This window comes from Salvelinus sp. IW2-2015, linkage group LG17 (assembly GCF_002910315.2).
Source record: "Salvelinus sp. IW2-2015 linkage group LG17, ASM291031v2, whole genome shotgun sequence".
In the NCBI taxonomy this organism is placed as follows: domain Eukaryota; kingdom Metazoa; phylum Chordata; class Actinopteri; order Salmoniformes; family Salmonidae; genus Salvelinus; species Salvelinus sp. IW2-2015.
Window position 1 is genome coordinate 37730492 of NC_036857.1, and position 18625 is coordinate 37749116.

An 18625-nucleotide genomic window follows, 5' to 3' on the forward strand; every position below is an offset into this window, starting at 1 on the left:
ATAACAAAGTATTGAGATAAACTTTTGTTATTGACCAAATACTTATTTTCCACCATAATTTGCAAATAAATAAATTAAAAATCCTACAATGTGATTTTCTGTATTTTTTTTCTTCTCATTTTGTCTGTCATAGTTGAAGTGTACCTATGATGAAAATTACAGGCCTCTCTCATCTTTTTAAGTGGGAGAACTTGCACAATTGGTGGCTGACTAAATACTTTTTTGCCCCACTGTATGGTGTGCACAGACCTGGATAGTATGACAGAACTCTGCAGGCTATCTCTGCAGTAGATTGCAACTCCCTTATATATTTTGTACATTTTAGATCTACGAACACTGAAGGGGAAGACTTTAGCAGTTCTATCTTGTCAGAAAATGTTATAGTTGGGGATGGAAATACATCACCAGAGGAGGAATAGGATAAGGGTACGGCTAAAGGCTATAAGAACTTGTTGTCTAATGTGTTCAAAACAGAGAGTTAATAAAGGAGCAGATTTCTGGTTGTGGAAGAATAGATTCAATGCATAATGAACAGACAAGGGTATGGTAGGATGTGAGTACAGTGGAGGTAAACCTAGGCATTGAGTGACAATGAGAGATGTTTTGTCTCTGGAGGCTCCAGTTAAGCCAGGTGAGATCACTGCATGTGTGGGGGGTGGGACAAAAGGGCTATCTAAGGCATTTTGGGCAGGGCTGGGGTTCTACAGTGAAATAAGACAATCACTAACCAAAATAGCAATAGACAAGGCATTTTGACATTAGGGAGAGGCATGTGTAGCCGAGTGATCATAGGGTCCAGAGGTATTGTAGCCCAAGAATTAGCTGGTGGACCTCTTTGGCGAGCCGGGAGATGGGCCTAGTTCGAGGCTAGCTCAAGGCTAACTGGTGCTTGCTTCGGGACAGAGACGTTAGCCAGAAGTAGCCACTCGGATTGCAGCTAGCTAGCTGCGATGATCCGGTGTAAAGGTTCAGAGCTTGCGGTAGGAATCAGGAGATGTGGTAGAGAMAAAGCAGTCCGATATGCTCTGGCTTGATATCGCGCTGTGTAGGCTGGCAGGTATTGACCGATCTGAGGCTGGCTGGTGTCCAAGTTAACGGTGAAGACCGCTAGCAGTGGCTAATTGACTACTAGCTAGTAGCTAGTTAGCTGGCCAGCTCTGATGGCGGTTCCGGTTCTAAAGTATAAAAATAGCAGATCCTTACCACATTGGGTGAGGCCGGTTGCAGGAGAGTATATTCAGTCCGTAGATGGAAAGTGAGATTAAAATATACGGAAAAAACGAGGAAAAATATATTTACACTGGACAAGACAAAACACACGTCCGACTGCTATGCCATCTTGGAACATTAAGCTTGAGGCCCTGGGTCTCAACCCCGCCCTGTGCAATTGGGTCCTGGACTTCCTGACAGGCTGCCGCCAGGTGGTAAAGGTGAGAAGCAACATCTCCACTTCGCTGATCCTCAACGCTGGGGCTCCACAAGGGTGCGTGCTCACCCCCTCATGTACTCCCTGTTCACCCATGACTGCGTGGTCATGCACGCTTCTAACTGAAATCATCCAGTTTGTAAACAACACAACAGTAGTAGGCTTGATTACAGGAGGTTGAAGAAATTTGGCTTGTCAGCTGAAGTCCTCACAAACTTTTACAGATGCACAATTGAGAGCATCCTGTCGGGCTGTATCACCGCCTGGTACAGCAACTGCACTGCCCACAACCGTAGGGCTCTCCAAACTACCTGCCCTCCAGGACACCTACAGCACCCGATGTCACAAGAAGGCCAAAAAGATCATCAAGGACAACAACCACCCAGGCCACTGCCTGTTCACCCCGCTACCATCCAGATGGCGAGGTCAGYACAGGTGCACCAAAGCTCGGACCGAGAGACTGAAATACATCTATCTCAAGGCCATCAGACTGTTAAACAGCCATCACTAGCACAGGGATGCTGCTGTCTACATACAGACTTGAAATTATTGGCCACTTTATTAAATGGAACATTAGTCACGTTAATAATGTCACTTTAATAATGTTTACATATCTTGCATTACTCATCTCATATGTATATACTGTATTCTATACTATCTATTGCATCTTAGCCTATGCACTCTGACATTGCTCATTCATATATTTACCGGGTAGAGACTGTTGTGCAGTGACACGGGTCTCTGAGTTTGTTTGGGTTCAACCCCCCCCCCATTATCTGGATTGTTCTCTACAATATTATAACCTTAATATTCTTACCTAACACTGTAAGGTCATATTTTATAACTTAGCTAGCAGTGGAGGCTGCTGAGAGGAGAACGGTTCATAACAATGGCCGGAACGTAGAAGATGGAATGGCATCAAACACCTGGAAACCATGTGTTTGATTTATTTGTTACCATTCCACTGTCTCAGCTATGGCTGGGTTAAAAAATAAAATTATTAAATATAAGCAGTGTATAAAATTAACCCCCCCCAAATGTGGGTAGATTTAGGTATTGGCAGATAAGTATGTCTATTTCACCAGCCACGTAGGCAGGTGGTCAATTTACAGGGCTCTACAGTGYGAGCATTACATTCGCATTTGCAAATAAAAGTAGAGTAAAATTGGAAAGGATTTCTGAAGTATTGATAACACAAATTTACTGTGGGTTGACTGGTTTAGTACAAGGTAATTTGAGGTAATGTGTCCACTGTTCAACCATACTGTTACACATCGTTCAGCATTCAAAAAGCAAAACCACAGGMTATTATGTTACATAATGTGATTTGCTCACACGTACACAACTGAATTTCAATTATGAMATTTTTTTCTTAAAGGGGTCACTGGGTTCAAAGTGTTAAAGACATCATTTAGATGGGGGTTTGTTTTCAACAAAATTTYAACTATTGCTGGTACAATACAGTAAGCATTAGTGGAGAAATATTTGCCGTATTCTCAGTTAAAAATGACTTTGGCCTTATTTAGTCAAGCAAATAGACCATGGTGGCTATACAAAGGCAAACTCTTTAGTCAGCAGAGTTAATATTCAAACATCGGATTTCTCTTAGAGATTATTGACCTAGTTTGACCCAGTACGAAATTAGTTGTTAGAAATTGTACATAATCCAAATTCAAATCCTGCAAGATAATTGGTCTGTGATAACTACTTCAACATTTTGCGTTTTTTTTCCTTCTAGGTACTGTACTATGGTCTGTCAAGTAAATGTTTATTTTACGTGTTTGCTCCCAGATTCAGAAATGAGAAGACCAGAGGGAGGAGTGGACTTTCCCAGKGAAAATCTGAGAGGCATCTCCAAAGAACTCATCTTCATGGCAATGTTTGGATGAGTTGTAGAAATCCAGTTTGGTCCTCCACTACCTTTTCTCCAAGTACTGCTCCTCTAGAATGTGAGCAGAGTAGAACTGAATACCATTGTCATTCCTTATCAAAGATAATAATTGTATTGTAGATTCTGCATTAAAGTTTCTCGGGCAATATTTATCGAACTGAAGAGTCCCTCTTGTTTTTTTTGTATTGAAGAGATGTCTGACATCATGACACCAAGACCAACTCTGTCACTTGGTTTTTCAATTATTTAATTTATTAAAATGTACCTACATGAAATATACATGTATTTGAACAAGATTAAAAAAATAAAATATTTCAAAACAGAATGTCACACATCAAGTAATAGCCATYGTCACTCAAAGCATGACTGAGGTGCAGTGTGAAGCCTATACCTGTAGACTGACATTTTAAAATCAAATACATAAAACAGCATTTCAAAAAAACAATGCAACTCCTGTCATATACAGTACAAGGGTATAAAGTAAGAAATAGGCTATATTGTGGCTCAACCGTGGTAACTTGTCCATGCAACAAATACTACTGGGTATAGGAATAAAACGGCAACTGGATTATAGTCAAACATTTACTCAAACATACAAGATTTCATCAAATAGCCATCCCTTTTAAAGATCACATCTTCCCTATTTGAGGTATGGTTTCAGTGTTTGCATATTAAATATTAAGTTGTTTCTGGTTACATATTCTCAGGTGTTTTTCAACCAAAAGCCAACATGTTCACACAACAATGGGTCTCAAAAAATATTTTCACATCAAACAACTTCTATGTAGGTCACTTATTTTTCAAATAAGTTTTTCTAATAACTGTGTGTGTGTGTATATATATGTTCACCAATATATGAATTAATCCAAAATATATTCAGTGCTGTAAAATATACATCTAAGAAGCAAGTGTACTGTTTCTGTGTTAAAGGCCCAGTGCAGTCAAAATTWGTTTTTCCTGTGTTTTATATCATATTGTACAACAGTTGATGAAACTAACACTGTAAAAGTATGAAAAAATGTGATCAGTGTTATTTCCTGATAGGTCCTTCTAATCAGCAGGTTTGCATGGGCGGGATTTTCGACTTTCCATGGTGATATCACCATGCGGTAAATTGGTTAATAGACCAATAACAAAAAGAGTTCCAAACCACTCTGGCAATAACAGCTAGTTTTCAGTTTCCTCCTCCCTACTCAACCCAGTCCCATACAGTCCTAGGAACATTCTTGCTTGAGAAATAGTTATTTGCTAAAAAGCTACTTTYTCCCATTTTAACGGAATTTTAACTTACAGTAAGGTACTTAATTGTTACCCAGAAATTATTTAAAATTTATAGAAAACATCTGCATTGGGCCTTTAGGCAAATGGAGTGGTCTTGCATGGCTCAACTGTATCAGACTTATTGCTTCAATGTGACCAATATTCTGCTTTATGGAAAAGACAGCCATATTCTCCACCCTTTGTACTAAAAACCCATCTGCCACCAAATGCACCTAGATAAAACAGACGTGAGAACATCTTAACAGGTTTACTGCATAGCATTCATGTGTTGGTGCACATTGCAGGTGCATTACTAAATGTTAATGTGTTATGCCACTAGGCTAGGGGCTATCAAACTTATAGCCCACTAGGCTTTTCATGAATACAACTCATTTATAAATGTAGGATCTAGATCCCATCTACTAAGAGTGTACTTGTTGCCACTGAGTTCATATTTGAGTATTTGTGCATCAGGAGCAGCAGGAGAATGCAGCACAACATCACGAGAAGCAGCGACAGATAGGAGTCGTAATAGAACTAGGCACGAAGATGGCCGATATAGCAGCCTTATATAGGTTCACCCTGACACTGAAAAGGACAATCAAAACAGGTGCTACTACAAAGGTTTTATATATGTGATGTAGTACTGACATAGTATTACACAGGTACCGTACTCTTCATCTGATGTAGTAATACTACACAGGTACTATTAATCTGATGAAACATAGTCTAGAGAGAAAGAGTGGCAAGAAAACAAATCCAATCAGAAAATGGAAGGCTAATCCTGTGGCCAGATGGATACAAACAAAATGTGTTCTGTACAAGCTMTGTCCTCTTCTAAAGTAGACCCACCTTACACACAAGGGCTGTCACTAGGCAACACTTCCCTACAGTGTAATTACTGATGAAGGGCAATGGAAATGGTTCTTTTCAGCTGGTCAAGGCTTTGTGTTAATAGTCCCCCGAGTGGGATAGTGCAGATTGTCAGTAAACCGTCATCCTTTCATTTCTGTTCCATCCATTTGACCAGTGGGACTCCATCAACGTCCGTCTGTCCGATCATCTGCCTGTCAGTCCATCTGTCAGTACCTCCTTTTCCCGAGCTTCCCAGTGTCTGTCATGCAGGTTTTAGGCCGAAGCGCTGCAAGATTAGAAACCAAATATGGTTTTGGTTCATTAGTGTCGAAAAAATGAAGGCTGCTTCACACACAAAAATAGACAAAACATCAGAAATTCAATGTATTTCCCCCCCCCCCCCTTGTTTTCAGCAGGCAGGGGGGAAATTCAMACAAACGTTTGTGTCTTTGATATGTTTAAAAGACACTGAAACATTTGGGTTGATAAGTGTGGAAATATCAGCTCTGAAATACCAATATTGATAATGTAGCTTTTAGTTTCATTTGCTTCTCACTGATTATTGTATTATACCTGGTATTTTTAAATGTATACAGTATATACTGAACTGCTTTGCTTACCTGGATCAGCTGTTTGTTTCTTCTTGTGGTGATGAACTATCTCGTTCTCATTGGTCATCTTCACATCTTGGTCCTCCAMATAAATGCTGCAAAACAACACAAGGAGGGGAAAACACACCAGTTTCACTTGAGTCTTCGCATAATCTGGCCAGGTATATGAAAGACTGGAGCATGGGAGCTGCGGATAACACAAAAACTAAGGACGGATTGACTGACGGCAACAAAGCTTGACGCGAGCAGGTCCAAGTCTTGTGTCTTATAATGAAGTTACAGAAAGGTGAAGAGACATGAGTGACAAGGGACGAGGAGGTCTGTTTGGAACTACTGTAGAAGGACTTGGCATCACAAGTCAAGCTGTGGGTTGGAGGTGGGTTGACTGGGGTGATTTGGGGACATGAACACAACTTTTTATAACATGACTTTACCACGGGGGGGCTGACTGACAAGGCTAATGAGGGACTCTGTTACTCACTGTTTCAAATCGCGATGTCTGCTAYCGCGGGGGCTGGAGTAGAKAGAGCACATCTCCGTTGAACACGAGTYACAAAGAGGTATACTTCAGTGCTAATTACACACTGTTATAACTGATAGGAACGTCTGTCCTTGAAAATACAGAGTTTCTCCCACTATGGTAGCCAAGGTCTCCTGCCATATGAAAAAACTCACATCATGTGAAAATGGTAAATGACTTCACATGCTCATGTTGACTGCAGCTACACAGAAGAACCAATAAGAATGTGTGCAAGTTGATGGACAAGCAGCAAAACCTATCCGCACATGCGTGAATTTCGATGGACAGGGAAATMATTTGCTTATATCTGGCTGTAGCAGCCAATCCCATGCTGGGTTACCTGATGACAGTGTTCCTTTCACGGTGGGCAATGTGGGCGTTGTCGGTGAAGAGGATGGTGTGGTAGAGCACCGCCGGGTCACAGGTGGGCAGGATGCCCCGYGCCGCCTGGCTCACACTGTCCAAGATGCCGTTATACACCARGAGGTCATCTACTAGCAGCTACACAAGGAAGGCTTACTGTAGTCATTCATTTATTACCCCTTATTTAAGCCCAGAAAGTTTAACAGAGAACAGACTCTTGTTTACAGCAATGTGTATATAGATATGTATTGATGTGTATATAGAGTGYATTTGGAAAAWATTCAGACCCCTTGACATTTTCCACATTTTGTTACGTTACTGCCTAATTCAAAAATTGATTAAATATACATATCTACAGGAACGTCTGTCCTGTAGATTGTTTTTYCCCCCTCATCAATCTACACACAATACCCCATAATGACACCAAAAATTTGAATGTTTTGCTAATTTATAAAAAATAMAAAATTTAAATATGACATTTACATAAGTATTCAGACCCTTTACTAAGTACTTTRTTGAAGCACCTTTGGCATGRATTACAGCCTCGAGTCTTCTTACCACCCTGCATCCCACTGCTGGCTTGCTTCTGAAGCTAAGCAGGGTTGGTCCCTGGATGGGAGACCAGATGCTGCTGGAAGTGGATATGGAGGGCCAGTAGGAGGCACCTTTTCCTCTGCTCCCCAAAAATATCCCAATGCCCCAGGGCAGTGATTGGGGACATTGCCTTGTGTAGGGTGCTGTCGTTCGGATGGGGAGTTAAACGGGTGTCCTGACTCTCTGTGGTCACTAAAGATCCCATGGCACTTATTGTAAGAGTAGGGGTGTTAACCCTGGTGTCCTGGCTAAATTCCCAATCTGGTCACCTAATCATCCCCAGCTTACAATTGGCTCATTTCTCTCCCCTGTAACTATTCCCCAGGTTGTTGCTGTAAATGAGAATGTGTTCTCAGTCAACTYACCTGGTAAAACAAGGGTACAAAAAAATCTGCTTTGTTGGCACACACAGGCACACCTGTATTTGGGGAGTTTCTCCCATTCTACTCTGCAGATCCTCTCAAGCTCTGTCAGGTTGGATGAGCGTCACTGCACAGCTWTTTTCAGGTCTCTCCAGAGATGTTAGATCGGGTTCAAGTCTGGGCTCTGACTGAGCCACTCAAGGACATTCAGAGACATGTCCCGAAGCCACTTCTGTGTTGTCTTGGCTGTGTGCTTATGGTCATTTTCCTGTTGGAAGGTGAACCTTCACCCCAGTCAGGTCCTAAACACTCTGGAGCAGGTTTTCATCAAGAATCTATGTACTTTGCGACGTTCATCTTTCCMTCGATCCTGACTAGTCTCCCAATCTCTGCCGCTGAAAAACATCCCCACAGCATGATGCTGCCACTACCACACTTCATCATAGGGATGGTGCCAGGTTTCCTCCAGACGTGACACTTGGCATTCAGGCCAAAGAGTGCAACTTGGTTTCATCAGACCAGAGAATCTTGTTTCGAATGGTCTTAGAGTCTTTAGGTGCCTTTTGGCAAACTCCAAGTGGGATTTCATGTGCCTTTAGCTGACGAGTGGCTTCCGTCTGGCCACTCTACCATAAAGGCCTGATTGGTGGAGTGCTGTAGAGATGGTTGTCCTTCAGGAAATTTCTCCCATCTCCACAGAGGAACTCTAGAGCTATGTCAGAGTGACTATCGGGTTCTTGGTCACCTCTCTGACCAAGGCTCTTCTCCCCCGTTTGCTGAGTTTGGCCGGGTGGCCAGCTCTAGGAAGCGTTGTGGTGGTTCCAAACTTCTTCCATTTAAGAATGATGGAGGCCACTGTGTAATTGGGGACATTCAATACTGCAGAAATAGTTTGGTACCCTTCCCCAGATCTGTGCCTAGAAACAATCCTGTCTCGGAGCTCTACGGACAATTCCTTTGACCTCGTGGCTTGGTTTTTGCTCTGACGTGCACTGTCAACTGCAGGACCTTATATAGACAGGTGTGTGCCTTAACAAATCATGTCCAATCAATTGAATTTATCACAGGTGGACTCCAATCAAGTTGTAGAAACATCTCAAGGATGATCAATGGAAACAGGATGCATATGAGCTTAATTTCAAGTCTCATAGAAAAGGGTCTGAATACTTGTGTAAATAAGGTATCTGTTTTTTATTTTTGATACATTTCTAAACATTTCTAAAAACCTGTTTTCGCTTTTTTTATTATGGGGTTGTGTGTGTAGATTGATGAGGACTTACATTTTTTTTAAATCAATTTTAGAATAAGGCTGTAAGGTCTGTTTGGAAAAAGTCAAGGGGTCTGAATACTTTCCGAATGCACTGTAGATATGTATATTTAGATATGTATAGATGTGTATATAGATATCTATAATGTAATTGTTCTTTATTGTTGTTTGACAGGTCGTCAATGTAAAACCTTTTTTTTTTCTTAATTTACTTACCTGTGTAAATAAAGGTGAAATAAAACTCGGGAAGAATTCCTAATAATAGTACTTTATTAGACCATTATAGTCTGAAATTATCCTTATTCTGCTTTGCTCCCAAGTCCTAACATCTGTGTCTCTCTGATGAATGTGTTACTGTACTGAGAAGGAGAGAGAAGACTGACTTACCCCAAACTCCTTTACCCCCCTCTGTGGTGTCTTGGAGTAGTTCCACAGTTTGATCATGGACACGGTCACCGGCTGGTCAAATATGAGATACACGCGATTCACCAGTCCGGGGAGTACCGGTGCTAGCCACATGTGTATGCCATCATGAGTGTTGTTCACTCCATCTACCAGCTTATCTGGAGTCCTCACGTCACCGTTCACACTGTCCAGGACATTCACACTGTCTGGGAACGCAGCGATATCTTGAAGCATTGTTTAAAGAATGGACTCGGCCAAACTGCGTTGACTACTATGTCATTACTCCTGCCATTTCCATTTCCTCTACTGTACAGCCACCCTTTTACTATTTCAGGGTACATTTACAGTTTGGGAGTTCACCAAACTTGGTCCAGGGAAGGTACATGAGGTTCCCACTATATGAACAAGCTACAAAATTGGCTATATCAAAATTCCGAAAAAAACAAAAAAYGAAAACAAAAACTAGTGTGGTTAAGGTTAGGGTTAGGTGTAAAAACAGATTTTAAGAAGAGAAATTGTAGAACTAGGCGGTGCTTCCGACTTTGCAACTTGGCCAGATATTGACGACCGGTACAGGGAGAGCAGGCTTTCGTTCCACACCAGCAMTAAACACACCTGATTCAACTAATCATCACACCCTTGATTGACTGAATAAGGTGTTTTAATGCTCGGCTAAAACTAAAGACACGACACCCTGTGGATTTCTAGGACCGGGGTTTATGACCAGTCTTAGGCTAGCTAGCTCAGCCAGTCAGGTCAAGTGAGACTAGTGACCACTGGGTGTAAGTGTAGATTGCAGCAGTGGTGGTTCTCAGTGTGTGTGTATGTGTTTGTGGTGTTAACATTGTAGGTAGGATACTGTTGTCACTGAGGGGTATCTTCTTGTTGTTTTGGTCATAGAACTCCAGGCCGTTCATGCCAATGTAGTAGGGGTCACCCCAGGTGGTCAGCAGCTGCAGCTGGAAGATGACTGGTGGGTCAAGGGTTAAGGAAGAGACGTGGAGCCGTGTACACACTTAGGACTTTTAAAGTCATCAAGTAATTTAGTGATCACAGTATCTCAAGCAGGCAAAACTGGTTGTAATGACATTGAATATGTACAGTATGTCTTWTATGAAAGGTAAAATATATACTGTATATTGTCAATTCTATCTACTAAAAGGTGAAATATTTTGTTTGTAAAAGTTATGCACTGGTCGCAGAATTTCTGTATGTCTATGTAAGGTGACATGTTACGTTAGTAAAGGCAGCGGTCCAAATCTGTGTGATTTCTGAAGATAAAAAAAAAATTGTATAACATTTTCGTTGTTGGACATAAAAGACTATACAATCACCAGTAAATCAGCTGAAAGTGATTTTAATTTAGAAAATATTCTAAATGAAAGTATTCTCACGCATAAATAGAGAGAAATATGTGATCTTAGCCCAATGTAATCAGGGTTTGATATTATGTTTTTGTCAAATACTATATCTGTTTAGGCTTCTTGTGTACAAATTATTTATAATTATGTTCTGGACCCCCGACCATCCGCTTAAGAAAAAATCGTCCCATGGCTGAATGTAGTTGGGGACCCCTGCTATAGGCCTTATATTCTGTGGGACTATGTCTTGTGTGCAGCAGGAGGAAGGATACATCCACAAGGCATGATGGGGGCCTCGTAGTCCATGCTGGCTTGCTCCTGTCTTCTGGAGCCAGGCCTGAAAACCATCGGAAGACACAAACCTTAAAATGACATCTCATATTGTATTGCATTACAGTAGTAGAGCATATGAATTATCGTATCAATGATTCATTTGATACATCACTAGGTGTTTGGCACAGTGGGGATAATAGACAGAATGCTATTTTACGAGATGCTAAAACAATTAGCCTGGTCCTAGATCTGTTTGTGCCGTCTCGCCAACTCGTATGGTCATTAGTAAGACATCCCAAACCGATATGGGACCAGACTAGCCTACAAGTAAGTAGTCACTTGAGTGTGTAGGCCGAGTCCTCTACTGTGCTGTTGACCAGGCCAGTGGTGGGGGTCTGGAGAAAGTCGATGAAGAGGATCTCCTGAGCAAAGTCAAAGTGACAGTTCCCTGGTCCCTTCCTGATGAGGAAGCCCTCTGCTGGAGAGATGAGCCTATCGTCCAGAGACACATGGATCACCTTCACCTGGAGAACACATGAATAGGAAATGGTTATCTTAACAAATGTTTTCGTAAGGAATAGGGATTCACCCCTTAACAAAAAAAACATTCTCAGTCAATATTCAAATATCTTTAAGGATCTATGGCAGAGTGTGAATGTATAGTAATTGCATATATTGTAAATGCACACTTACGGAGCATCGTATATATTTATAGAACTACAATGCACTGCACCGTTAATGACAAGACTCACAAATGCAAAAGCAACCTACAGGGCCCAGATATTTCATKTTGAATTGACACTTCCACCAGGCTACTAAAGCCAGTTCTCCATCCCAGTGACTCTCTCTCTCACCCCTCTGTAGGAGTCCTCCGGGGTCTTGTTGTAGTTCCAGATGCGGAGGCCAGCCACCGTCTGGGCCTTGTCAAAGTTCACCGTCAGGGTGTGGTGCTGGCCACAGGAGAATGGAATCAGCCACATGTGCTGGTCCTCAGTGGTGATGTTGTGGCCATCAATGAGTCTGGACAGAGGAGAGAGAGACACCTCACTGGTGATTCAGGAATATGTTGGAAATTAAAACTTACAGTTACGAATATAACTACTGTTCCCTRAAGGAGGGAATAAGGTAGAMAAATATTATGGGGAGACTCAACACCAATCATATTCACCTTAACTGAAATCACGTCCAACGGGTCAATGGATGCAGAGCCAGCCCTCGGAAACCCTGCCTTCCTTGCTATAATACCGGGGCTTGCATTCATTTCCTCAATTCAGTACCGCTCTTCAGCAAGCCCAAAACCCCTGACGATGCAGGGCCAAAATATTTTAGACCTCRTTCCTTCCTTCAGGGAACAGTAGTTATATTCATAACTGTACGTTCCCATTTAGTCGGTCACTCGGTATAACATACTATGGGGACATACAATCACGCCCTAAGCCAGCTCAGAGGGTACCAAAATAGCAGGCACACGGCAGTCCAAGCACACAGGTTTAACCGGCTCCAAAAAGGGGTTACAGAAGCCACCTTTTTCCCTAATACTTATCCGAGAAGCCTGAATTGTCAGAGCCTCATGAGGCCTGAAATGTCAGAGACCTATATAGGGAGCCATAACCTTCTTTAACTTGGTTATGCTCGCTGCCACTGCAGCCCAAGTCCATAGACCCCATGGCTCCAAGTAGAGGTCGACCGAATCATYGGAATGGCCGATTAATTAGGGCCGACTTCAAGYTTTCATAACAATCGGTAATCAGCATTTTTGGACGCCGATTACATTGCACTCCACGAGGAGACTGTGTRGCAGGCTAACCACCTGTTACGCGAATGCAGCAAGGAGCCATGGTAAGTTGCTAGCTAGCATTAAACTTATCTTATAAAAAACAATCAATCTTAACATAATCACTAGTTAACTACACATGGTTGATGATATTACTAGTTTAACTAGCTTGTCCTGCGTTGCATATAATCAATGCGGTGCCTGTTAATTTATCATCGAATCACAGCCTACTTTGCCAAACGGTGATGATTTAACAAGCGCATTCGCGAAAAAAGCAGTCGTTGCACCAATGTACCTAACCATAAACATCAATGCCTTTCTTAAAATCAATACACAAGTATATTTTTTTAAACCTTCATGTTTAGTTAAAAAAAAATAATGTTAGCAGGCAATATTAACTAAGGACATTGTGTCACTTCTCTTGCGTTCTGTACAAGCAGAGTCAGGGTATATGCAGCAGTTTGGGCCGCCTGGCTCGTTGCGAACTGTGTGAAGACCATTTCTTCCTAACAAAGACCGTAATTCATTTGCCAGAATTATACATAATTATGACATAACATTGAAGGTTGTGCAATGAAACAGCAATATTTACACTTAGGGATGCCACCCGTTCGATTAAATAYGGAACRGTTCCGTATTTCACTGAAAGAATAAACGTTTTGTTTTCGAAATGATAGTTTCCGGATTTGACCATATTAAATGACATAATGTTCATATTTCTGTGTGTTATTATGTTATAATTAAGTCTATGATTTGATATTTGATAGAGCAATCTGACTGAGCGGTGGTAGCCAGCAGCAGGCTTGTAAGCATTCATTCAAACAGTACTTTCCTGCGTTTGCCAGCAGCTCTTTGCAATGCTTGAAGCACAGTGCTGTTTATGACTTCAAGCCTATCAACTCCCGAGATTAGGCTGGMAATAGTATAGTGCCTATAAGAACATCCAATAGTCAAAAGGTATATGAAATACAAATGGTATAGAGAGAAATAGTCCTATAATAACTACAACCTAAAACTTCCTACCTGGGAATATGGAAGACTCATGTTAAAAGGAACCACCAGCTTTCATATGTTCTCATGTTCTGAGCAAGGAACTTAAACGTTAGCTTTTTTACATGGCACATATTGCACTTTTACTTTCTTCTCCAACACTGTGTTTTTGCATTATTTAAACCAAATTGAACATTATTTATTTGAGACTAAATTGATTTTATTTATGTATTATATTAAGTTAATATAAAAGTGTTCATTCAGTATTGTTGTAATTGCCATTATTACAAATATATATTTAAAAAAAGTTATTTATACATTTAAAAAATAATAATACATTAAAAAAAAAATTTAAAGGCCGATTAATCGGTATCGGCTTTTTTTGGTCCTCCAATAATCGGTATCGGCGTTGAAAAAAACATAATCGGTTGACCTCTAGTTCCAAGAACAATATTTACACTACATGGCCAAAAATTAACAGCTTATTTCAAATTCATGAGCATTAATATGGAGTTGGTCCCCCCTTTGCTGCTATGACAGCCTCCACTCTTCTGGGAATGCTTTCCGCTTGATGTTGGAACACTGCTGCAGGGACTTGCTTCCATTCAGCCACAAGAGCATTAGTGAGGTCGGGCACTGATGTTGGGCGATTAGGCCTGGCTTGCAGTTGGCGTTCCAATTCATCCCAAAGGTGTTCGATGGTGTTGAGGTCAGGGCTCTGTGCAGGCCAGTCAAGTTCTTCCACACCGATCTCAACAAACCATTTCTGTATGCACCTCGCTTTGTGCACGGGGGCATTGTTGTGCTGAAAACAGGAAAGGGCTTTCCCCAAACAAGCACAGAATACAATGTTGTTGATCCATCCTCAGTTTTCYCCTATCAAAGCCATTAAACTTTGTAACTGTTTTAAATCGTCATTGGCCTCTGAGTGGTTCTGTTCCTCTCCGGCAACTGAGTTAGGAAGGACGCCTGTATCTTTGTAGTGACTGGGTGTATTGATACACCATCCAATAAGAAATGTATAACTTCACCATGCGAAAAGGGATATTCAATGTCAGTTTATTTTTTATTTTGACATATCTACCAATAGGTGCCCTTCTTTGCGAGGCATTGGAAAATCACCCTGGTCTTTGTGTTTTAAATTCATTGTTTGACTGAGGGACCTTACAGATAATTGTATGTGTGGGCTACAGAGATGAGGTAGTCATTCAAAAATTATGTTTAACACTATTGTTGCACACAGAGTGATACAGTGAAAGGGGAGCAGGCAGGGAGAGAGAGGATCGGGGCAGGCAGAGAGACAGTCAGAACCGTGCACATAGACTATAGCTTGGTAATCTAGCAATGCCTCGTAAATTCACCAAAATGTATATATGAAAGTAGGCTACATATTAGGCTATCAATGAGTATGGCTAAGCTATTATTCATAGTGCCAGTGAATTGAAGTTGAACATAGCCAAATGCATCTGTTTAATTAGGCCTATTGTGCAATAACAAGTTATGCCTATAGCTTATTTAATGAAACCCTGGCTAGCTGTTGATGTCTTAGGTCAGGGGTCTCCAACCCTGTTCCTGGAGAGCTACCAACCRTCCTGTAGGTTTCTGCTCCAACCCCAGTTGTAACTAACCTGATTCAGCTTATYAACCAGCTTTTGAAACAGATGCGCTAGATTAGGGTTGGAGTGAAAACCTACAGGATGGTAGCTCTCCACGAACAGGGTTGGAGAGCCCTGTCCTTGGCAATAGATCGCAAAGTAGCATCCCCGCTAAACTTTTGGGAAATGGCAGGTTCACTTTCTCCCTTTCCCTTTCATCCATAAACACAGTCAAGTGCAAATGCAGTTCAGCAGCTCAAATCAGCAGGATGTGGGGCATTGATATTAGGAAGGACGTCTACCATGGACGGATCGCTAAAATAATGATCATGATCACACTTCATCAATGTAAATATTATGGGGAGACCTATACATTTGGCAGGCAAGCACGAGTTATCAGTGTAGCCTATTATCGTCTAGACACGACGTTGAAATAACTTCACGCCTACAATAAAAACCTCCAGGCTTCCGTCAAGTCAATTCAATAAAAAATTTAAATCATTTCAGGGGGCAGTTTAGGAAAACAAAGCCTGTGTGAATCATCCTCTGGAATAATAACGCACATGCTTGGATAATAATGACAAAACCAACGTCTCTAGTAATACCATCCGAATAGGGCTATAACATGTCAAAGAATAGGTTCATCAGCGTAGAGTGCGCCGCATCATCCCATGGGATCCGTCAAGGCTGCACACAGCAGAAATATCACTGAAATATTCTAGTTCTTACACATCCCCACCTATATTCAAACAAAATAGGCCTTTTTATAGGCAAATGGGCAGCATTATGCTCACGCCAGTCCTCTAGAACGCAAATGTAGTCTTCCTACTTTTGAACCTTAATAACATCTGGCACAGAATAAGGACTACTGCCAGAAAATAAACATTTGTTTGTTTGAAGTTGGTCCAAGTGTGACTGCTCAGAGATTCAGCTCCTCTGTCCAACTTTCATTACTCAAACCTTCCTGTGGATTTGTGTGTGCCGATTTGTGTGTGCCGTGTGGCTCAGTTGGTAGAGCATGGCGCTTGCAAGCCAGGGTTGTGGGTTCATTCCCCACGGGGGACCAGATGAATATATGAACGTTACAATTTGTAAGTCGCTCTGGATAAGAGCGTCAGCTAAATGACTTAAATGTAAATGTAAAAGTATTATAGCTATGCACATGCACAAATGGGATTTTATTTACAAAAAGATAGGAGTCAAACAAGTAAATCGACATCCATTGATGGGAAAATGAATCTGGCGATTTGAAAAAACGGCAATGATCTTTTATCTTGCGACATGTGTAAATTCCTTTTATTACGTCACATCAGCTTCGATAATTATTATTTTGAATGGAAAACTGAATTTTTGCTTTTTACGTGACGTCCCTCTCTTAAATCACTTGATAACGTCATGAAGTATGACATGCTCCTATATTTGTCCTTAGTCTGCTCATACTGTCTCATGATCCAATTCCTGATTGCTACCCAGTCACCAATGGGAAATGTCCAGTCTCTCTACCCAGCTATCAGAGGGCGCCGGAGATGGGCGGGCAGTGTGGGCCATGAACACGGCTGTTCAGAACAGCAGGAACGCCAAAGCAGAACCTGAGAGCTGCTCGATCATCAACGTGAAGCGGAGGAAGGGTTCCAAGAAGGTGCAGCCCAACGGGAACAACGAGAACAACGTGACCCACCTCAACAAAAACAACTCGACCCAGGGCTGTGGCTGCAGAGCGTAGCCCGCTTCCTGCTCAACCACGGCTGGGGGAACCAGAGGCATCCTCCACCAGCCAATGTGGTGTTTGTCTACATGCTGTGCCGCAAGGTGGTCTCTCTCGAGGCAGTCACGAGCACAGCTTGCAGGCCATGGTGATCACCTGCCTCTACCTGACCTGCTTCTACATGGGCAACGAGAACTCCTACCCACTGAGACCCTTCCTGGTGGAGAGCTCCAGGGAYATCTTCTGGGAGMGCTGCCTGTCYATCATCAACCTGATGAGTGGCAACATGCTCCAGATGAGCACGGACCAGCACTATTTCTTCCAGCTGTTTGCCAACCAAAAGAACGAAAGCCAGGAGGAGAGGAGCCGCTTGCTCATCGGTCTGGACCGGCGAGGGGCCTGGGGAGAGGGTCCAGGGGAGGGCAGGGGCCTCCTCAGTCTGGCATTTCAAAATGGAGGGAGGAAAGGGGAGAGGGGAAACGATGATTCACAAATGAGGGTACATTTGGCTTAGATGAACCCCAAAAGTTAAAATTGAACAAATCAAAACGAATAATGAAAAAAAATATATAGAAAAGAAACACAAATCTACAGCTATAATTGATTGTGGAGAAGACGAAGGCTGCAGCCAACCAGCCACACATGACTGTTTCTTTGACTTTCGAAGATGTGCAATGTACCTACCATAGGAGGGTGATTGAGCACCCTTGTGTGACTGGGCTAGTGCTCTCATCACACYGAGATTGCAGCCTACCAACCTACTATTCTGACAGTCAGATGTGCACTGCCTATCATGGGTGGGTAGCTGAGCACTGCTATACAGTGCATTTGGAAAAGTATTCAGACCCCTTGACTTTATCCACATTTCGTTACAGCCTTTTTCTAAAATGGATTCATTCATTTTTCCCCCTCCTCAATCTACACACAATAGCCCATAATGACCAAAAACTTTTTTTTATACATTTTTGCAAATGTATAAAATAAAGAAAAACGGAAATATCACATTTACATAAGTATTCAGACCCTTTACTCAGTACTTTATTGAAGCACCTTTGGCTGCAATTACAGCCTCAAATCTTCTTGGGTATGACGCTACAAGCTTGGCACAYCTGTATTTGGGGAGTTTCTACCATTCTTCTCTGCAGATCCTCTCAAGCTCTGGCAGGTTGGATGGGGAGTGTTGCTGCACAGCTATTTTCATGTCTCTCCTGAGATGTTCGATTGGGTTCAAGTCAGGGCTCGGGCTGGGCCACTCAAGGACATTCGCTCAATTTATAGTCTCATAGCGAAGGGTCCTGAATACGGTAGAAATAGTATTTCTGTTTTTTATGAGGATTTTTGTGTGGTAGATTGATGAGCATCTCTCCTCTTTT

General features: G+C 41.9%; 1 protein-coding gene and 2 pseudogenes across 1 annotated transcript in view; 2 read left to right on the forward strand and 1 right to left on the reverse strand.

Moving 5' to 3' along the window:
* The window catches only part of LOC111977289 (protein FAM234A-like), a 33432-nt gene extending 29958 nt beyond the window's left edge, over positions 1 to 3474 (forward strand). Inside the window, exon 4 of the mRNA XM_024006684.2 lies at positions 3218 to 3474. Within this exon, the coding sequence (XP_023862452.1) occupies positions 3218 to 3315 (98 nt within the window). The 3' untranslated portion in view covers positions 3316 to 3474. The remainder of the gene's footprint in view (positions 1 to 3217) is intronic.
* Positions 3475 to 3546: 72 nt separating this feature from the next.
* LOC111976343 (katanin-interacting protein-like) overlaps positions 3547 to 18625 on the reverse strand; it is a 55891-nt pseudogene continuing 40812 nt past the window's right edge.
* Positions 16829 to 17766, forward strand: LOC139029075 (cyclin-dependent kinase 5 activator 1-like; annotated as a pseudogene).